Source organism: Populus nigra, chromosome 15, assembly GCF_951802175.1.
Source record: "Populus nigra chromosome 15, ddPopNigr1.1, whole genome shotgun sequence".
Lineage (NCBI taxonomy): Eukaryota > Viridiplantae > Streptophyta > Magnoliopsida > Malpighiales > Salicaceae > Populus > Populus nigra.
In genome coordinates, this window is record NC_084866.1 from 14,596,281 (window position 1) to 14,619,355 (window position 23,075).

Sequence of the window (23,075 nt, forward strand, 5' to 3'; positions counted from 1 at the left end):
GAATGCTGTTATTAAGTGAAAAAAAAAATTTACACTTAGATGTAATCACATAAATAAAGAATTATGTGTGTTAATAAGTGAAAAAAAAACCATAAACGATAACTCAAAATAAAAACCAAAAAAATCAAGAGACAAGTATAGATTAAGATATTTTAAAACTTATGGACAGACACTAGTTTGTCAATTCTAAAACATACTAGAACAAGTAATTAAATAAAAAAGAAATTAATACATATAATCAAATAAAAAATCTCATAAAGTAAATAATAAATCTTATAAATTAAAAAGTTGAATGAGAATGAAATTGAAAAAAAAAATAATTTCATAAATTATCTCAAATAAAGTAAATAATAATTAAAATAACGGAGACCAATAAATTTGACAGATAAATTTTTTTGAAAGATAATGAAATTAAAAAAATAATTATAATTTTATAAATTATTTTAAATAAAATAAATAATAATTAAAAGAATGAGGATTAAATTTGATAGATAAAAACTTTAATTAAAAAAAATAAAAAAATAAATAACAATAAAAAAATAAAGACCAGAATTAATATAAAAATAAAATTAAATTGAATTATAAGAGATGAAATTAAAAAAAAATCAAAATAAAATATATAGCAATAAAAATTTTAATAACCAAATTTTCATCATCTACTTGTGAATTAAAGATAAATGTATCAACTCAGATATTGTGAATTATGTAGTAAAACTAGCTTAAGAAAGTCATGAATTATATATATTCTACACGAGAGGGGATGGGTCCGTGGGATGGGAGACCGTTGCCTTCATGCAGTTTTTTCCATTGCCAGATAATCGTTTCCAAGAGGTGGGCCCGCAAAGTCCTCTATAAATTAAAGCCTGAACCTCCTCGCTAGCTGTCCTCTATAACAAATATTGATCCAACCTTCTCTCTTGGTTTATATTCTGATATTAAGATGTTGACGGTACTGTTAGTAATTATGACGGTTTGGCTCCAAGGATGGGTGGCTCTTGGTTGCTTGGAGGAAGAGAGGATCGCTCTGTTGCACCTCAAAGATTCTCTTAACTATCCCAACGGCACCTCCCTTCCCTCCTGGATGAAAGCTGACGCCCACTGTTGTGATTGGGAACGTATTACCTGCAACAGCAGTACAGGTCGAGTCACCTTACTCGGTCTTGGGGGCGCAAGGAATGAGGAGCTGGGAGATTGGTACCTAAATGCCTCCTTGTTTCTTCCTTTTCAACAACTCAACGGTCTCTCCTTGTACGGTAATCGTATAGCTGGTTGGGTTGAGAACACAGGTTTGCTCTCTTAAGTATTACAAAATATTTAGATTAGTTTTATTTTTTTAGAATTAATCAAATAAGGTGTTGTTTAATTAGCATCATTTTGGTTCTCCACAGTAAGTAATTCATCGAAGAAAATATTTAGCAATAAGGTGTTGTTTATTTCCTTACATTATTAATATAATCACACCACCACAACAGATATTATTACATTATCAATATTATTATAATCATGACATCATCAGTGAAACAATTACTTCTCTTACTTTCACTTTCACTTTCACCGCCTCAACCTCTTTACATGGATTCACTATAACAATTACATGCCTCTTCATCGATCATAATTAAATTACTCCAATAATATCTCTTTTTTTTTCCTTACATGAAGTCTTAATTTATTTATTTTTTATATAGGTGGTTATGAGTTATCAAGATTGAGCAATTTGGAAATCCTTAGCTTGGAATCTAATCGCTTCGATAATAGTATTTTATCATTTGTGAAGGAGTTTTCATCTCTTAAAGCATTATATTTAGGTGATAATAGACTGGAGGGAATAATAGATTTGAAAGGTTAGTTTTTTTATATACTTATCTTTTCTCTATTAAATTCAATTAAAAAAACACAATTTATGTGGTGTAGTGAATTAATTAACTATTATTTTTATAAATATCAAGAATCTCTTAGCAGCTTGGAGGAATTGAGTTTAGGCGGCAACAATATTAACAAATTGATAGTCTCAAGAGGTAATTATTAAGACATGTACATTACCTACCTGGCTGATAGCATCATGAAGATATTATCTATACAATATTAATCATACATTTTTTCCTTAACTAACTTGCAGGTCCAAGCAACTTGAGAACTCTATGGTTACAAAATATCACAACCTATGAAAGTAGCTTCCAGTTACTGCAATCATTACGAGCATTCCCAAACCTCACGACACTTCACCTGGAAGACAATGATTTTAGAGGAAGAATATTAGATGATAGTAAGTTATATATTTTACATATAGTGATGTTTATATATTTGGGATTAATTCAAAAATTTAATTTGCTACTTTTGAACAAACAGAGTTGCAAAATTTAAACTCATTGGAAAATTTATATCTAGACCAGTGTTCTCTAGATGAATACTCTCTTCAAAGCCTTGGAGCACTGCCTTCTCTAAAAAATCTATCATTGTATACTCTCAGCAGCACTGTACCTTATAGAGGTAAATTAACCGTTCTGTTTTTTTTTTTATGCCCGCTACAATTAGATGTGTCTATATAGAATTCATCTTTTATGTTTTAGTAACCCACTATTCTCAGAGAGACAATTAAATCTCAAGTTTATAAATTAACTCAATTGAAATCTTCATTATTCTAAAAGTCTACAACTATATTTCAATTTAATTTTGATCCTCTCTGAGCACCATTTCAATGTAATGTAAACACAATGATAATATAAAAAAACAATAATTTTTTTAATGAAAAAGTAACTTCTTATATTGAGAGTATTATTTTTAGGAGGAGAATAAATTAACAATAATGTTTTTCTGTTTCTTTTTGTCAAACGTATCAAAAATCCTTCTTTTAATTGGACTCTACAATTTCTACACTTCCCTTCCCATTTTTTATTGCTATTTTTAGCCATAATTCATTACTAAAGAATTATTTTATTTAATAACCTCTTAGGAGAGTTGAACAAAAAAATCACGGGAGACTTTGTTTATATACACGTGGACTTTTTTTTATCTTTTTATATGTGGACCAATCAAAATAATTTACACTGATAGATTGATATTATAAGATATTATTATTTTTAAAACCATAAAAAAAGACAACTTGAGTGTTTTAAATATCTTGAAAATGATAGATTACAAAATATGAAATTATAAAATAAAGAATATTATTTTCTAAATTTACTATGACATATAAAAAGCAATCTAGAGAGAGAGAACGGTCCAAGTCTTATCAATTTATAGAAAGAGAAAGAATTAAGAAAGAATGTTAATAACACTCATTAATGTTGTGAAGAAATTTATTTTCTCTAAAGAATATCAATTTAATGTAGATAAAGAATAAATAACCCATTTTCCTTAGCTGATAAAATATTTAATTGATCGGAATTAAGACCATCTTGAATTCTACCAAAGAAACATCTCGCCAATAAAGCATTTTCTTAAAAAAATATATGGAATTAAGAATATCAGTTTTGATAGTTTCACTTATACTTTCCTTACATTCCACCAAAATATATATGGCTTTTTCTAAAAAACAATTATGGAAAAAATAATAGTGTGTTATAGGTGGATTAAATTATAATATTTTAAACTTGAACTTTTATTTTATTTGTATAGCCTTTCTTTTTTAATATTAATCTGGAAAATTTTAAAAAATTAGAAACTAATTATGAGTCAATTAAATAAAAAAACTCAAAAAACATAAGAAAAAAAGCATAAAAAATAAACTACTCAGCCAATAATTGACTAGAACCACGTGATGCCCACCACCGGAACTAGCAACTTATTAGCAATTTGCTTACTAGAGCAAATTGACCAATAAGAGAGAATTCAATTCCAAATTTAGAAATCAACTCAATTGAGATACTTATTATTCATTCTGTAAGCTGCTTCTTGCTAACTCTTTCATTCCCTTTATAATTTTAATTGTTTCTATGTTAATATAATTTATTGATTATGGCAGGCTCTCTTCATCTCAGGAACTTGAAATACTTGGATTTGAGCTACAATACTCTCAACAATAACATTTTTCAAACCATCGGTAAGGTTGATGACTCTTACTCTCTCTTTCTCTATAGGTTGTATATTTTTCAATAGACACTCAGAGTTTTAATTTTTTCTAAATTATAATGTGATCAGGTCTATGTGACTTAAATCATCTCCAAGTGCTATATATAAACGACAATGATCTCAGTGGTTTCATGCCTCCGTGTCTGGCAAATTTGACTTCCCTTCAACTATTAGATCTCTCTTATAATCACTTGAAGATCCCAATGTCATTGAGCCCATTATACAACCTTTCAAAACTCAAGTATTTTTATGGATCAGGTAATGAAATATACGCAGAAGAAGATGATCATATTCTGAACCCAAAGTTCCAGTTAGAGTCCCTCTCTTTGAATAGTCATGGACAAGGTGCGAGAGCATTTCCCAAGTTCCTTTACCACCAAGTGAACCTGCAATCTTTGGATCTTACAAATATCCAAATAAAGGGAGAGTTTCCAAATTGGTTGATTGAGAACAACACATACCTACAAGAACTTCATTTAGAAAACTGTTTTCTTTCGGGTGCATTCTTGTTGCCAAAGAATTCTCATGTGAATTTGTCATTCCTAAGTATATCCATGAATCACTTCCAAGGCCAAATCCCTTCAGAAATCGAAGCTCGTTTGCCAGGGTTAGAAGTTTTATTTATGTCTGACAATGGTTTCAATGGAAGCATTCCTTTCTCGTTGGGTAACATTAGCTCGTTGCAAGCGTTCGATCTGTCAAACAACAGTTTACAAGGGCAGATCCCTGGATGGATAGGGAATATGCCTTCTCTTGAATTCTTGGACTTATCAGGGAACAATTTCTCTGGTCGTTTACCATCTAGATTCGGCACTTCTTCAAATTTGAGATATGTTTATTTGTCTAGAAATAAGTTGCAAGGGCCGATCGCAATGGCATTTTATGACTCCTTTGAGATATTCGCATTAGATCTTTCCCATAATGATTTAACTGGTAGAATTCCAGAATGGATTGACAGGCTATCTAACTTGAGATTTTTACTCTTGAGTTATAACAATCTTGAAGGTGAAATTCCAATTCAATTATCCAGGTTGGACCACTTAACCTTGATTGATCTTTCTCACAATCACCTTTCTGGTAACATCCTCTCTTGGATTATATCTACTCATCCTTTCCCTCAACAATACAATTCTTATGATTATGAATCCTTATCACACCAATCTTTTGAGTTTACAACGAAGAATGTATCCCTTTCTTATAGAGGAAGCATTATCTGGTACTTAACAGGAATTGATTTCTCATGCAACAATTTCACAGGAGAGATTCCTCCTGAAATTGGAAACCTCAGCAAGATCAAGGCGTTGAACCTTTCGCACAATAGTTTGACTGGACCAATTCCACCAACATTTTGGAACTTAAAGGAAATAGAGAGCTTGGATCTTTCCTACAACAAATTGGATGGAGAAATCCCACCTCGACTTACTGAACTATTTTCTCTAGAAGTTTTTAGTGTGGCTCACAATAATTTGTCTGGTAAGACTCCTGTGAGAGTTGCACAATTTGCCACGTTTGAGGAGAGCTGCTACAAGGACAACCCTTTTCTTTGTGGAGAACCGCTACCCAAAATATGTGGTGCGGCTATGCCACCATCACCAACGCCAACTTCAACGAACAATGAAGATAATGGTGGCTTCATGGATATGGAGGTTTTCTATGTGACCTTTTGGGTTGTATATATCATGGTGCTGCTGGTGATAGGTGCAGTTCTATACATAAATCCATATTGGCGACGAGCTTGGTTTCACTTTATTGAGGTGAGCATCAATAATTGCTATTATTTTCTAGTGGACAATCTTCCCATTTTATACAAGTTTGGGTTTTCATAGCCTTGATGGTACCAAGACTTGGTGCATCGTTGTGTATTCTAGTTTTAAGATTTAAACAAGTTTAAATGCATGCTCATGTTGTATTAATTTATACAATTCCATTTGGTTTCGAGGGTTTTTATACAGTGGGGGCTTTTCAATTCCATGAGTTTTTACCTCCCTTGTATATTACATTATTACTTAATTTTTACTGATGATCAATTCAAATTTACAACATAAATATATATCCAAAAATATTTAATATTAAAGGGAATACATTCCAACACAGATATCAATTCAAATTTATTTCACTGATTACATATAAGCTTGTGAGCACTTAGATAATTTGCTTGATCTACAACTTCAGCAACTGAGAGTATTGAGCTGTCTTAGATTGAGTTTCCCAGCTAATATCAAAGGGTAATGTCGAGAACGAATCCCTTCAGGGCTGACCCTTGCCCATATGGCACTCCCCGACCACTTGAAATGGATGACCACCCGGTACTGAGCAAATTAATGAATCAAAGCAGTCTCGAGATTCCACATAACAATTCATCTCCACTTCTGAATACTCTAATCTCAAACGTCCAGCATATGCTGCAATGCTTGATTAAAGTCATTTGATTACGCTTAGACTAGGTATCGGATGTTCCAAAAGTGATGTACAGAAAACTAGAAAACCTTAGCTTTCACATGGAGGTAAAAAGAAAAAAATTAAACTTCCTCTAAAAAAAACTAAAAAATGAGAATTACAAGAATAATAGATCCAATTAGACATGGACAGATATCCGGTGAAAGAATACATGAAAATAAAGTTAAGTCTCTTGTTAGAATCTTTAATTACCTCCACTTCCACTTGCTTAAAACACTGACAAATCAAAATGCATTTCTTCTCTTCCACTTCCACTAGCATGTCCTTTAGCTTTATCATATTTCCAGTTGTAATTGCCACAACAACGAGAAAGTTAAGAAAGCAAAGAAGGGAGCATTAAAAACTAAACTGGCTTGTTTGTTTCATGAAAACCACTCTCATGGAAACAACTTTTCTATGTTTGATAAACTACGAGAAACCAATTTCCAAGAAAGTGGTTTCAAACATGGAAAACACAACCCTTTTTCCAAAAGGAAAGTGTTTTCCTCTTTTTAGCACCGGAAAACACTTTCCTCTTCTTTAACAACGAATGAACCCCACACCCTAAAGGATGAATCACCATAGAAAACTACATTTGTACAGTTGCAAGATAGAGATCCTTGCTCAAGCTCTTAAGAACACAACTTACCATTCAACATTTTGGCTGTAGTCATTAACCAGAAGATATAATCCCTCCGAATGCACTGTCAATGGCTGAAAGAGGCCACCAAGTTTTCAACTTTTCCACCTCTATATGCAACCGATATTTGGAATGTAACCTTCTCTCTTCATCTCCTCATTCAGCAATTGCTATATGTTCTCCGAATGATGATGTAAGCTGCCACCAGCATGAAATTCATGAGCACGAGCTCCAACGTCAATCCAACTACAACCAGGGGTTTTAGAGACACCACACTGCCTCATCTTTGCAGAATCATCCCACCTTCTCATATTTTCATATATCTTAGATAAGATAATTACATCTCTGGAAACAATTGAATGACCCTTTCACCAACATCTGTATTTCTACGCCTCTAACAGGCACCAAGCAATGACCTCAACACAATTTCATCTCGTTTCCCAGGCATCTTCTTGATTAAGTCCCAAGCTTCGTTCAGAAGTCCTGCACGCGCACAAAGATCAACCATGCAAGAATATGCTTGACTTTTGGGACCAATCCAAATGACAATTTCATTGATTCAAACAATTGGCAGCCCTCATCAACCAATCCGGCATGCACACATGCAGAAAGGACTCCTATGAAAGGGATGTCATTAGGCTGAACAGTGCCATTATCCTTTGACATGCGTCTGAATAATGATAATGCTTCCAGGGCCTCCCATGGAAAGCAAGAGCAGAAATCATGACATTCCATGAGACCTCATTTTTATGAGGCATACTCTCAAAAACCCTGAGTGCATCATCCAAGCTCCCACATTTTGCATACATATCAATTAATTCACTCGCAACATAGACATCGTGCTGTAAACCTCTTTCTGATGCATGTGTCTGAACCCATTTCCCTAAATCAAGGGCCCCTATTGTGGAACATGCAGACAATACTTCAATCAGGACCTGCCTCTCTCATTCCATTGAATAGTACAATTGCTTCATTGGAAGCTCCATTCTGTGCACACATATGAAGTGATAGTTGAACAAAAAAAAATCATATTAGCTTGAAACGCATTTACAAATTTCATATATTTCGATTTGCATTGTTTTATCAGAGATAAAAGCTTTTCAGTTAGGGTTTGATGATGTTCTTTTTGGGTTTGGAAGTTGAGGTTGGAAAGAGGGAGGTGGTAGGTGGGTAGAAAAGAGGTAGGTCTTGTCCTGTACTGTCTTCGGACACAACAGGCATTGCATAGATAGTTACCATCATCGTTTTGATTTAAAAAAAGGTTTTTTTCTTGCAACACCAATTTGATTTCTTGCATGTTCTCATGTAGTCACCAATCAACATTTGACAGATTATATGCCCGGGAGAAGAAACTCAACCAAGAAGTCAGGGTACATCTCAAATCTTCTGCATAACTTTTTGAATGATGCATTCTGAGCGTCCCAAGTTTTCAAGGCCATGATTATAGCATAGAATTTCAATGTATTTATTTTTGCTGCTGGAATGGGTTTAATCTATGCACAGCAGCTAAGAGGCGATCCACACAGGGTCCCAGTCCGTTCAAAGAGAGTTGGAGCAGGGTTGTCAGTTGAATGAGGCAGAAGTATGGAAATGGTGGAGGTTGATGAAGTAGAAGATGTAATGACTACAGAGAAAATGGCTGAAATTCCCATAAAGGTACTTTGTGCAGGAATGTCAGTTGCAAACAGCTCGCTTACTGAATTTGCTATTGGTTCTGCAGAGGGATATGCAGAATATGTTAAGTAATGGGAGAATCTCATTGCCAAGTGCTCCAGAGTTCTAGCAGGCCTAGAACATAATTTAGGATATCCCGGTGGCTAACATTGCTAGCATCAGTGATGTAATTACATGTTATAACCTAAATGTTCTAGCCATACAAATGCCAGCATTTAGCTCTCACAGGTCACAGAAGACAATTGGTAAAGTGACTCACAGAAAATGCTTGAAGAGTGAAAAGGACATGCCCAAGGGAATATGCGTCCAAACTAGATGGCCTGCACAAACAGAAAAATGAAGTTGGGTGTATAATCAATGCATAGTCAAGACCTCAAACTTAAAATTTGAATTCAAAACATAAAAACCAAAATATCTTAGATGATTTCAGGTAAAAAATGAAAAATACATATATTAACCACGATATAAAAAAGAAACACCTTTCAAAAAGAAATGTGTGATCCCCTATTGTGGTTGACAAAGCTCCATATGCAATTTTTGCTCTCTTGTAGATCTATCCATAAATTAAAATAAAAAAATTGCAAGGCCATGGTCAAGGAAAATTAACAGAAAATGAAGCAATATATAAACGGGTAAAATCATTCCACAGGTGTATGCTTTCTAACACTAGTGTAAGTGCGCAGATTTGATATCAACAAGTTGCAGAAAAATATCATAAACGATAGAAGTGTAACCTCTGCTTCCCTTCGCTCAACATTTTCTTTAGTTATCCCAAGTCGCTGCTTAACAACGTGCACTTGTTTCATTAATAGAGCCTTTCCTATCAACCAAGGGAGGCCAGAGTGATAAATTGTTCGGGCAGAGGTTCCATCAGACCCCACCCAGAGTTCATACATGATTGCATCTGCAAGCCAGGTGCTAACCATCGCTTTCATTGATATCCATTCTGGGAGCGAGCTGAAGTCAGTGTCCAAAGCAACAATGCCATCTTCCTTTAAACATTGGATTACCCCACCATTCTCGTCATTGTAGGCCACGTAAGTGCCCGATTCAATATATGGAATTTGATCTGCAACAGAGAGTCAGATAAGTGTTTTGAAGACAATTTTGATATTTGCATTATATATTTGAGAAAACAAACATATATGACAACATGAGCAAAGCATGCACACACATTAAAAACCAGCTGCCATTTCTTGTCAATCAAAAAACCAATATCCATCAAAAACAGTCCTGGTCATGCAGATCCAATCTTGAATGCTAATTACTAACTCCTTCCCTATTATTTATGACCATGGCCTTCTTTAAGACAATATGTTAGCCTTATTTATTCCGAATCCTCGCCATACACCGAGTCCCAGAACACACTAAAATTCCCACTGAACAACAAAATACCAACTTTCAGATATCCAAAAGAACTCAGTTAAACGAAAGCATAGAACTCAGTTAAACTGCAAAATGATCACAACCCATCTTAACATGATCAAATTCACATTCATTCTGTGAAAACAACTCTGCTAAAGAAATGAGGTATGTTTTCTTAGTGATTCAGACCTATCAACACATAAAAGAAGAAAACTTCAACAAAATGGAAACAAAGAAAACAAACACAAGGTAAACTAGCAGCAACCAAAAAAACAAGCAGAAACCCAGAACAACTTACAAACATGAATAACATTAAATGAAAATAAGAGCCCAAAAAAGAATACCTGAATCAGGGAAAGTGTTGTTGAAAACCAAATGGAATGGAAAGTTAGAAAATTTGAGGTAGATGAAAAGAGGCAAGCAGATTGGACAACCAGTTGGGAGACCAAAACTGGGTTTCCTTGCAACAAGAGTATACTCTGCTCTTTCTTGAGATTCTTGCATCTCTCTTTATCTTTAATGTTTTTGCTGATAATTCTCTTTTAGCTTCAAAGCTTGAGAGAGTGGAGGGTTCTTGGTTTTCTTTGATTCTTGATGGGTAAAGGGTTTTTCAGGCACCGAACAACTAGAAAGAAAACGCAAAGGAGGGGTTTAGGTCATTAGATCCATGTATAGTATTGGAATCTAGAGCAAAGTATCAATACACATAAGGAACATATGAAACCTTCCAAGATTGCAGAGAAAGCCATGCATGCAGAAGAATCAACATCCACAGAAGACTAAGAAGACTGGCCATTTTGTCATTTCTCATATAAATTATAATTGCAATTATAACTAATACATATAAAGTTAGTAATAACTGTTAAGTTAGTTAAAAGAAGTTAGTTAGAATATGTGTATATATATGTATTCATGTACTCTGAGAAAGTAAGAAAAATAAAAGAAGTAAATGCTGCATACAGATTGCAGATTTTCTAAACGTATAATTCTTCTTCTTTCTCACAAAGAAATTCATACTCTTCTTCTTTCTCTACTTCTGCATTATTCAACTTTTCTTCTACAGCAAATTCTTCGTATCAGAGCTATATTTCTGAAAATATAAACTTATCCTTCATCATCATTAGAAAGATTCAAAATCTTTGTAGTTTAAAAACATTTCTGCCATCATCTTCTTGATTCCTTCAAAACTTCAAAATGTCTGATCATCTTGAAGAAAATGCTTCTACAGCATATAAAGATTCATTCAATACCACAACTCTAAATCTTTCTGATGATTCTTCCAGCTGCTACTACCTCCACCCTTCTGATAATCCTGGTGCACTTCTGGTTTCTGAAATTTTCACTGGTGAAAATTATATTGCATGGAGTAGAGCCATGACAATTGCCTTAACAGTGAAAAACAAGATTGCCTTCATTGATGGTTCTTTAGTTCAACCAAACACCACCAATCAATCACTTCGTGTGGCATGGCTAAGATCAAATAATCCGGTTCTGTCATGGCTGATGAATTCAATTGCCAAGGATATACGCAGCAGCTTTCTTTACTTCACAACGACATTCGACATTTGGGAAGAATTAAGAGTTAGATATCTCAGAAGTGATGGACCAAGGGTCTTCAGTTTAGAGAAATCTTTAAGTTCCATTTCTCAGAACTCAAAATCTGTCACTGAATATTTTAGTGAATTCAAGGCACTATGGGATGAATATATCAGTTATCGTCCAATCCCAAACTGCAAATGTGGAAATCTTGATTCATGTTCATGCAACATTTTAAAGCATCTAACAGATCGACAACAATCAGATAATGTTATGAAATTTTTGGTAGGACTTCATGATTCTTACTCAGCAGTCAAAAGCCAATTATTGCTTCAAACTCCTTTGCCATCCATGGGCAGAGTCTTTTCCCTGCTTCTGCAAGAAGAGAGTCAGAGGTCCTTAACAAATGCAATAGGGATTCCCATTGATTCACAAGCAATGGTTGCTGAACAATACCATAATCCAAATTCTAGATCAGGTTTAACATATACTACACGTTTTGCTAAACAAAAAGGAAAAACAGAGGCAACCTGCTCCCACTGTGGATATCCTGGACATGTTGTTGATAAATGTTTTCAAATTATTGGATACCCTCCTGGATGGAAAGGGCCAAGAGGGAAAAGATTTGCCACCATGCCACATGCCAGTAGAAATTTTCAAAGATTACCCACTGCACATAATACTGTTGTCTTGGAGCAACATCTTGACACTCCTAACATTGTTTTCTCTCAAGAACAGATGCAGAATCTACTCACTCTCGCAAATAGCATTTCCAACTCAAAGATAAATAATGCTACTAAAGAAGTATCTACATCAAGTATATCCTTTTCATGTCATACAGTATCTTCACCTCAGATCAGATTTTCTTGGATTCTTGATATAGGAGCAACAGATCACATGATCTGTAGCCTCCTTCTTTTCGAATCCATTATTCTGCCTACAACTCAGTCCAAAGTTCATCTGCCAAATAGTCAACATGTACCAATTGTTTTTACTGGGACGGTTAAATTCTCTCCTGACATCATTTTGCACAATGCACTTAATGTTCCAGCTTTCAATATCAATCTGATTTCTGTTTCAAGATTAATTGCTGATAACACTGTTGGCTTATTTTTCCTTCACACGAAATGTATCCTGCAGGATCTAAGCAAATGGAAGATGATTGGGCTTGCTGAAGCTGAACCTGGTCTATACAGCCTTCACAAACCCCCTGATCAAACTACCAAAGGCTTACCTCCTAGATCAATAATCAAGTCCTGTGTTGTTGCCACTGATCTTTGGCATTTATGTTTAGGCCACATCCCTACTTCCAAAATCAATCTTTTGAACAAAACTGATCCTTCAGTTACTATTAGCAACAATTCCATCTGTGAAATTTGCCCCCTAGCTAAACAAAAACGGTTGCCCTTTTCCTTGTCTGTTAATAAATCCATAGAGGCTTTTCAATTAATTCACATTGACATTTGGGGACCCTTCTCTGTTACCTCATATTCTGGTTATCAGTTTTTCCTTACCATTGTAGATGATTACAGTAGATTTACTTGGTTATTTTTAATGAAATCTAAATCTGAAACACGAGATCTTCTTAGCAACTTTCTAGCCTATGTTTATACTCAATTCAACACTAAGATTAAAACTCTCAGATCAGACAATGGACAAGAGTTTAATATGCCTACTTTTTACCAAAAACATAGCATCATTCATCAATTAACCTGTGTTGAAACACCTGAACAGAATGGAAGGGTTGAAAGGAAACATCAACACCTGCTAAATGTAGCTAGATCTCTAATGTTTCAATCCCAACTTCCTTTAACTTATTGGACAAATTGCATTCTCACAGCTACTCACCTAATCAATCGCACCCCTTCTCTCATTCTCTAAAATCAAACACCTTATCAGGTTCTTTTTAACAAACCACCACATTACAATTACTTAAGGGTGTTCGGGTGTTTATGTTTTACTAGCACAATCACACACAACAGAGGAAAATTTCAACCATGAGCCACAAAATGCATTTTTCTTGGCTACCCTCCACACATTAAAGGATACAAAGTGCTTGACTTATCAACCTGCAAAACTTTTGTGTCTCGTAATGTTGTGTTTCATGAATCCATATTCCCACCTATTCCAAACACAGTTCATACACCCCTTGTGTTTCCTGACTATCCTCAAATTTTTGACTCTTTTCCTTGTATCCCAGCACAGTCACCTCTAAACAATTATGTTGTTCCTGCAACATTACCTTTACAACCTTCTGTTCCTCAAACTTCTCCCCTAACTCATAATAATATTTCCCAACTCAGAAGGTTTGAAAGAAATAAACATCCACCTAATTACTTAAAGCAGTATTATTGTGGAAATATGACTAAGATTCCTTCAGCAACTCCAAGCTCTTCAGATTGCTCCCTTCCTGGTAAGCCATACTCTGTCTTTTCTTACTTATCTAATTCCAAATTATCTTTACAACAATGTGTTTTCACCTCTTTTGTTTCATCTGTTTTTTAACCAAAAACTTACAAACAAGCTAGCTCCATTCCTCATTGGCAAAATGCTATGACAAATGAAATCATAGCTCTTGAGCAAAACCAAACTTGGAATTTAGTACTTCTTCCACAGAATAAATCTGTCATTGGATGTAAGTGGGTATACAAAGTGAAATTCCAAGCTGATGGAAAGGTTGAACGATATAAGGCATGATTGGTGGCAAAAGGATACACACAACAAGAGGGCATTGATTTCTTTGACACTTTCTCTCCTGTTGCAAAGATAACAACAGTTAGAGTTCTTCTCACCATTGCTGCCGTCAACAATTGGCATTTACATCAGCTTGATGTGGACAATGCCTTCTTACATGGTGACTTACATGAGGAAGTATATATGCAATTACTACCTGGTTACTCCAATCCAAATGATCCTCGAGTTTGCAAACTCAAAAAAAGCATATATGGTCTAAAACAAGCTTCAAGACAATAGTTTTCCAAGCTATCTACATCTCTACTACATTTCGGATTTCTACAAGCAAAATCAGATTCTAGCCTCTTCATCAGGAAATCTACCAACGACTTCATTGCAGTGTTAATCTATGTTGATGATGTACTCATCGCTTCCAACACTCGTACAACACTCAACAAAGTCAAGCAGTACCTTCGCATGATCTTCCCTATCAAAGATTTGGGAAACCTGAAGTACTTTCTTGGCATTGAGGTAGCTAGATCTGCCAAAGGCATTGTTCTTTGCCAAAGAAAATATGCCTTAGATATACTTGCAGATAGTGGTTTTTCTAGCGCTAAACCAGTCAGTTTTCCAATGGAATCCACACTGAAACTCAGTACTCATGATGCTAGCCCTTCCTTGTCCGATCCTGCATCTTATCGTAGACTCATTGGCAGACTTCTCTATCTCACACTCACACGTCCAGATTTATCATATGTCATCCAAACTCTCAGCCAATTCATGTCCAACCCGTATACAATGCATATGCAAGCTGTAGAGAGAGTTTTTCGGTATCTTAAAGCAACACCAGGTCAAGGATTACTTCTCAAAGCTGATTCTACTTTTCATTTAAAGGCTTATTCTGACAGTGATTGGGGAGGCTGCATTGATACTAGAAGAAGTGTAACTAGATATCTGGTTTTTCTTGGAGATTCCCTCATCTCCTAGAAATCAAAGAAACAACCTACTGTAAGTAGGTCCTTAGCAGAAGCTGAATATCGAGCTTTGGCAACTACATCGTGTGAAATTCAATGGCTGACTTATTTGTTGGCAGATTTCCACATACCTCACTCTCAGCCTGCCTTGCTATACACAGACAGCAAACCGGCCTCAGAAATCGCCTCCAACCCAGTCCATCATGAACGCACCAAACATATACAACTTGACTGTCATCTTGTACGCGAAAAACTACAGGAAGGACTACTTACCATTATTCACATTCCTTCCAGATTTCAATTAGCTGACGCACTCACCAAACCACTTGGTTATCACACACTTAATCCTGTCCTTGGCAAGATGGGAATGGTGAATATTCATTCCTATCTTGAGGGGGGATATTGGAATCTAGAGCAAAGTATCAATACACATAAGGAACATATGAAACCTTCCAAGATTGCAGAGAAAGCCACGCATGCAGAAGAATCAACATCCACAGAAGACTAAGAAGATTGGCCATTCTGTCATTTCTCATATAAATTATAATTGCAGTTATAACTAATACATATAAAGTCAGTTATAAGTTATAACTGTTAAGTTAGTTAAAAGTTAGTTATAACTGTTAAGTCAGTTAAAAGAAGTTAGTTAGAATATGTGTATATATATGTATTCATGTACTATGAGAAAGTAAGAAAAATAAAAGAAGTAAATGCTGCATGCAGATTGCAGATTTTCTAAACGTATAATTCTTCTTCTTTCTCACAAAGAAATTCATACTCTTCTTCTTTCTCTACTTCTGCATTATTCAACTTTTCTTCTGCAGCAAATTCTTCATATAGCGTGGGTTAGGCCATCTTGGTTTTTTTTCTTGTAAGAATAGGCTTGCTTGTTGGAACTCCCTCAATTTGGGTTTTATCTTTGGGTTTTCGAGCCTTGTTCTATGCTTTGATATCAAATTCATCTCTTTAATCCAATCATCATGCCATTTCTCAAAGCAAAGATATTTTAGAGGTCATGACATGAATAACATTTGGAAGAGTTTTTAGCATTGTTTTAAAATCTGGATTGCTTGGAGGATACATCCGGGTGTGAATTGATCTGGTTTGAAGAAACAAAAACTGGTTTATCTGGTTAAAAATTGCTTGGAGGATACATCGAGAGCAAATTTTTGGTGGGAGAGGACACATGGAAGGAAGGAAGCAAGTTGGGTAGCAATCCAACTTAACATGATCACAACCCATCTTAACATGATCAAATTCCCACTGAACAACAAAATACCAACTTTCAGATATCCAAAAGAACTCAGTTAAACGAAAGCATAGAACTCAGTTAAACTGAAAATGATCACAGCCCATCTTAACATGATCAAATTCACATTCATTCTGTGAAAACAACTCTGCTAAAGAAATGAGTTATGTTTTCTTAGTGATTCAGGCCTATCAACACATAAAAGAAGAAAACTTCAACAAAATGGAAACAAAGAAAACAAACACAAGGTAAACTAGCAGCAACCAAAAAAACAAGCAGAAACCCAGAACAACAACTTACAAACATGAATAACATTAAATGAAAATAAGAGCCCAAAAAAAGAATACCTGAATCAGGGAAAGTGTTGTTGAAAACCAAATGGAATGGAAAGTTAGAAAATTTGAGGTAGATGAAAAGAGGCAAGCAGATTGGACAACCAGTTGGGAGACCAAAACTGGGTTTCCTTGTAACAAGAGTATACTCTGCTCTTTCTTGAGATTCTTGCATCTCTCTTTATCTTTAGTGTTTTTGCTGATAATTCTCTTTTGGCTTCAAAGCTTGAGAGAGTGGAGGGTTCTCGGTTTTCTTTGATTCTTGATGGGTAAAGGGTTTTTCAGGCACCGAACAACCAGAGAGAAAACGCAGAGTAGGGGTTTAGGTCGTTAGATCCATGTCTAGCGTGAGTTAGGCCATCTTGGTTATTTTTCTTGTAAGAATAGGTTTGCTTGTTGGAACTCACTCAATTTGGGCTTTATCTTTGGGTTTTTGAGCCTTGTTCTATGCTTTGATATCAAATTCATCTCTTCAATTCAATCATCGTGCCATTTCTCAAAGCAAAGATATTCTAGAGGTCATGACACGAATAACATTTGGAAGAGTTTTAGCATTGTTTTAAAATCTGGATTGCTTGGAGGATACATCCGGGTGTGAATTGATCCGGTTTGAAGAAACAAAAATTGGTTTATCTGGTTAAAAATTGCTTGGAGGATACATCGAGAGCAGATTTTTGGTGGGAGAGGACACATGGAAGGAAGGAAGCAAGTTGGGTAGCAATCCAAGATAGAGCAGCCTACAGTAGAGTGCGCATCCCCACCACTGCAAAAGCAACCAAGAGAGACCTAATCATCCTCGCCTCCATTTTCTTTTCTGTTTGAGCTACTTGGAGAAACTGCTATAAATTCCTTGTGAATTTTTGGAATATATGAAACGTATGGATTTTCCTTACACATGCTTACATATATGCGATTGAATCGAGGATAGAATTAATTATGGCTAAACTTATCGGAGGACGCATGATCAAAGGAAAAGAGAGAGGAAAGAATCATGGGGTGGCATGAATGATTCCTATTATGTGTTCCTAAAACACTTGATACACACACACACACCATATTATTTTAATATGGATCTTTGGAGACAAATGAGAGGCCAACCTTTTGTTACCTGATATTTACTTAATGCAGTGCTAAGATCAAGTCATCTCATGATCGAAAGAAAAATCGAGCCATCTTGCTTTAATTAATAAAAAACACTAAAGGTGGAGGGGTTTTTTGTGTTTTTTTTTTATTTTAACTATATTTTTTTAATATTAAGTGTTTTAAGAATTTTATAAAGTTATTCTACACTAATGACTTGGATCGTGGTTTGATAGACTAATTCGGTTGATTCGAGTTTTTTTTTAGTTTTTTTCTTTAATATTGAGTTAATAAAAAATTAGAATTCATAATTTATTTCAATCTATTTTTTATAAGATTATCTTTATCTAATAATTTGGGTCACAAGTTTAGTAAATTAATCCTAATTGATCCAGGTTGTTTTTTAAACTTTTTTTAATTGATTTTTTTAAAAAAATTATTTTTATTTCAATAATATTATTTTTATTTTAAAATATAAAATTGATAGACTTAAACTAACTAGAATTACTTTTTTAACTCATGATTCGAGTATTTATTTTAAAACTATAGAGTTATATATATATATATATATATATATATATATATATATATATTAGGGAAACAAACTCAAAAAAAATAAAATCCAACAGCTTGTTTCCTTTTAGTACGATCAAAGTCCAAGAAAAAGCCCATTTTTAGGGCTAGCAACGGTATTTCACTCTCCCAAAACCCTAGCCGCCACTATATCTATATAAACCGTCTATTTCTTGAAACCCTTGACCTCCTTCTCTTTACATCTGTCAGCAAGCATCACAGAGAAGCAAAAATGCCGCCGAAGTTTGACCCATCTCAGGTGGTCGACGTTTACGTGAGGGTGACCGGCGGCGAAGTCGGTGCAGCCAGTTCCCTCGCTCCCAAGATCGGTCCTCTGGGACTTTCTCCCAAGAAAATCGGAGAAGACATCGCCAAAGAAACTGCCAAGGACTGGAAGGGCCTCCGTGTCACCGTCAAGCTCACCGTCCAGAACCGTCAGGCCAAGGTCACCGTCGTGCCCTCAGCCGCCGCTTTGGTTATCAAGGCGTTGAAGGAGCCAGAGAGAGACAGGAAGAAGACAAAGAACATAAAGCATAATGGGAACATCTCTCTTGATGATGTTATTGAGATTGCTAAGGTTATGAGTGTGAGATCGATGGCGAAGGATCTGAGTGGGACAGTGAAGGAAATTTTGGGGACTTGTGTTTCTGTTGGGTGTACTGTTGATGGGAAAGATCCAAAAGATTTGCAGCAGGAGATTACTGATGGTGATGTTGAGATTTCTGAATGATTGAGAAATTGTTGCTCTTTTTGGTTTTTTTAAAGTTTCCGAAAGATCTCATTTGATGTTTTTGTCTAATTTTATCGTATCTGGATGCTTAAGGATGTTTTCTAAGGTTATTTACTACTTTATTATCGAGGGTATTTTTGCTAGTTGCGTTTACTGTTTTTTTTGGTCATTTGGTTTTTTTTTTGTGTTTCTGTTTTTTTTTAGTTTATTGAATTTGGTTATCTGATTTGTTTTGTGCTGGGTGTATGATTCTACTTGAAGAGTTATGTGCTTGTGCCTAGGTAAAGATGGAAGCTTGGTGATGGAGAATTTATTTAATTTATGCCTTGGGATAAAAATTATTCATATTTTAGGCACTTCTTTGATCTCTTTTGATGAGTTTTGTTCGAGTTATAGGACGAGGACGGATGGATGAAAAGTATAATTTTACGCTTCATTTGTTTTTTTTATTTGATAGATAGAACTTGTATTATCATATCTACATGAGCTTTTCAGATAGGTTTCTATCCTTCATTTTCCAATCTTCCGGTGGTAAATGTGTATGTTTGTAGATGCAGCTTAGCGATAGACAAGAATAAGTTATAATGAATGCAAGAGTTTGCTTGGAATTGTTTAGCTGTTCTGGTTCATAGGGAAAATATTTCTGGAGGAATAGAGAACGTGTGCGATTGACTGACTTTTTCACCAATTTGTGAAAGCTAATTGTCTCTGGAGTTTGAATTTTCTGTTGCATCCAGTTTTAGTTTTAACTTACAGCTTATGTCTCAACTGTTTTTAGATTCTTTGCCTCGTAGCTTTATGTCTAGTTTGATCATAATACTAGAGTTTCATTTCTTCCAAATCCATGTGACATTGTCTGTTCCATCATCCTCTGTGCTTTGTTTATCCCATGCAGTCATGCTACCCTCCTACGGAATAGTATTTATCAAGCTGTAGAAATGGGGGTTAATTTGCGCAATTGATTGCAGTACAATCTATGTAATTGGGAGTATGATCCCCTTGATAGATTTTTCTTTTATTACCTGAAATTCTGTTTCTGCCTTGTAGATGTAACCCAACATATTCACTAACTTGTGTTTAAGTAGCAATTGATGTGTAAATAATGCCTCTGCCAATTGGACATGTTTTTTTCAAGGAAATTCTCTTGTGCTATGGTCGGTTCTTGTCGATGAATGCAATGATACAAGAGGCAGTTTACCGGTGAATTTGACTGATATAATATAGATCAAGAAAGAGGTGATGCCTATCTGAATAAATTTCCTATGTATATGCTGCAAATTCATTACTTGAGTGATAATAAAGAAACAACTGCTAGTAAGGTTTAGTCTATTTGCTGCTTGGGAAAGCCAGTTCTCGGTAGTGATTATCCAGCTTCGCTTTTGTTTAGGGAAAGCCATTTCTCTTCTGTGTGTATTTTCGCTGTTTTATCCAGTTTGCTTCTACCTTTACAGTATATATATCATCATTTTTGTTTGGATGCTTTACCATGGTACCTTTTCTGCTCGGTTTACTGCCCCCATTGAATAGCATTTGCCTGATAGATTTGATTATTCCTTGTATAGATGAAGTTATTTTCCTGTGAATTTATATCATCATTATTGTTTGGTTCGAGGGAAGAGATTTGTGCTGGATTTGTGGTAGTGGATTCGTTTAGATTCAACAGATTTATGTTCAATGTGTGGAGTAACGGTCAGCAGCTTGATTCCCTTCCATTTCCTGCTCCCAACTAATGTTATTCAGGAAATTTTTTGAAGAATAGCTTAGCTTTTTACTGAGCCACCAACTTTCTGGCATCTTGCCTACCAACCACCAAAACCCATAGCATCACCATGATTCTACATAGCTTTGAACTGACTAAGCTCATGTGTTGGGATTAAGTGGACTTCGAGCTTTTGACGTCCATCTCAAGGTAATCTATCTCGCCTCTTGGCCCATGGAAAAAAAACCACCCCTCCTTTTATTCCTCCTTTCATTTTGATCTTCGAGCCTGGAAGATAGAGATCGAGGAGGTGAACCCTTGAACATGTTATAGGTCTTAGGAAAGATGTTGTATGCATTGTTATAGAACTTGGAACACGGGTAACCAGGGACATAATTGAACTAGAGCCTACTCTGGTTTAGAGAAGAGAGAGAGAGAGAGAGAGATGGATGAACTCTGCTAAAAAATCCGGGTTGATTTTAAATTCGATAAAAAATCTATTGATTTTTTTTAAAAAAAAAATTAAGTGAATCAATATACAAAATGAGAAATCAGTTCAGATTAATCATCTCAACTGCAACCAAAATCAAGTTTTAAAATTACGGTTTTAAAACATATTGTAATCAACTCTAGAAACTCATGAAAAATTATTATTTCTCCTACCTCCTCGATCCTCCCCTCAATCTACTTTCAAGGACCATTTTAACATAATACAGTTTAGGGACCATTTCAAATAAATCATGGAACAAAATGAATACATATTTGTTAAAAACCAAACACGGTAAACTCATGTTTTCAAAGAATTTTATTTTTTATTGCTAATCAACTCCATTTCATTAGATTTTAGAAGTATGTAACATTTATTTTTTAAAATGTTTTTGTTATTTAGAAAAGTATTAAAATAATGTTTTATTTTTATTTTTAAAATTTATTTTTGAATTAACATATTAAAGTAATTTAAAAACATTAAAGTAATATGAATGCTGCATGTTCTACCCATCACTCCGGACTACGGTTCCCTTTATCATACAGGGAATCAAATAAGGCTTGGTTAAAGTCCAAGAAAAAAACCCACCTTTTTGGGCTAAAAAAGACATTTTACTCTCTTAAAATCCTAGCGCCCAATATATCTTTATAATCCGTCTATTTCGTGAAACCCTTGCCTCCCTTCTCATTCCCTCGGTCAGCAAGCTGCAGCAAAAATGCCGCCGAAGTTTGACCCATCTCAGGTTGTCGACGTTTACGTGAGGGTAACCGGAGGCGAAGTCGGTGCAGCCAGTTCCCTCGCTCCCAAAATCGGACCTCTCGGACTTTCTCCCAAGAAAATCGGAGAAGACATCGCCAAAGAAACTGCCAAGGACTGGAAGGGCCTCCGTGTCACCGTCAAGCTCACCGTCCAGAACCGTCAGGCCAAGGTCACCGTCGTGCCCTCAGCCGCCGCTTTGGTTATCAAGGCGTTGAAGGAGCCAGAGAGAGACAGGAAGAAGACAAAGAACATAAAGCATAATGGGAACATCTCTCTTGATGATGTTATTGAGATTGCTAAGGTTATGAGTGTGAGATCGATGGCGAAGGATCTGAGTGGGACAGTGAAGGAAATTTTGGGGACTTGTGTTTCTGTTGGGTGTACTGTTGATGGGAAAGATCCAAAAGATTTGCAGCAGGAGATTACTGATGGTGATGTTGAGATTTCTGAATGATTGAGAAATTGTTGCTCTTTTTTTGGGTTTTTTTGAAGTTTCTGAAGGATCCCGTTTTATGTTTTTGTTGTTATGGTATCTGGATGCTTAAGGATCTTTTTGAAGGTGATATACTACTTTTTTTATTGAGGGTATTTTTGCTTGTTGTCTGTCTTGCCTGTTCATTTGATGTTTTTTTTGTGTTTGTTATGGTTTTTGTTGGATTCGATTATGTGATTTGTTTTGTGAGTGATGTATGATTCTGCTTGAGAAATTGTGTTTGTGCATAGGTAAAGATGGAAGTTTAGTGATGGAGAATTTATTTAAATTCATGTCTTGGGTAAAAATTTATTCTCTTTTTAGGCAC

General features: G+C 35.3%; 4 protein-coding genes across 5 annotated transcripts in view; 3 read left to right on the plus strand and 1 right to left on the minus strand.

Annotated features, from left to right (window-relative positions):
• The window catches only part of LOC133674817 (mitochondrial outer membrane import complex protein METAXIN-like), a 38,651-nt gene extending 27,819 nt beyond the window's left edge, over positions 1-10,832 (minus strand). Inside the window, exons 1-4 of the mRNA XM_062096079.1 lie at positions 10,528-10,832; positions 9,553-9,887; positions 9,298-9,371; positions 6,469-9,138 (exon numbers count right to left, since the gene is read on the minus strand). Of these exons, the coding sequence (XP_061952063.1) occupies positions 9,048-9,138; positions 9,298-9,371; positions 9,553-9,887; positions 10,528-10,687 (660 nt within the window). The 5' untranslated portion in view covers positions 10,688-10,832 and the 3' untranslated portion in view covers positions 6,469-9,047. Of the gene's footprint in view, positions 9,139-9,297; positions 9,372-9,552; positions 9,888-10,527 lie in introns of the transcript that reaches the window.
• LOC133674816 (cuscuta receptor 1-like) lies at positions 900-6,034 on the plus strand. 2 transcript variants are annotated; one of them, XM_062096077.1, is made up of 7 exons: positions 900-1,286; positions 1,686-1,841; positions 1,947-2,015; positions 2,117-2,263; positions 2,347-2,487; positions 3,962-4,039; positions 4,138-6,034. In XM_062096077.1, the coding sequence occupies exons 1-7, from the start codon at positions 941-943 to the stop codon at positions 5,892-5,894; spliced, it is 2,694 nt and encodes an 897-aa protein (XP_061952061.1). In that variant the 5' UTR covers positions 900-940; the 3' UTR covers positions 5,895-6,034. The 2 variants fall into 2 exon arrangements, with proteins under 2 accessions (XP_061952061.1, XP_061952062.1); XM_062096078.1 differs by lacking the exons at positions 1,686-1,841; positions 1,947-2,015.
• Positions 10,833-18,781: 7,949 nt separating the features above from the next.
• On the plus strand, positions 18,782-19,473 carry LOC133674865 (large ribosomal subunit protein uL11). The gene has a single exon (XM_062096148.1). It carries the CDS (start codon positions 18,833-18,835, stop codon positions 19,328-19,330), a length of 498 nt encoding a protein of 165 aa, XP_061952132.1. The 5' UTR covers positions 18,782-18,832; the 3' UTR covers positions 19,331-19,473.
• A 2,713-nt stretch (positions 19,474-22,186) lies between these two features.
• Positions 22,187-22,863, plus strand: LOC133673783 (large ribosomal subunit protein uL11). Its single transcript, XM_062094671.1, has one exon. It carries the CDS (start codon positions 22,232-22,234, stop codon positions 22,727-22,729), a length of 498 nt encoding a protein of 165 aa, XP_061950655.1. The 5' UTR covers positions 22,187-22,231; the 3' UTR covers positions 22,730-22,863.
• Positions 22,864-23,075: the final 212 nt, after the last annotated feature.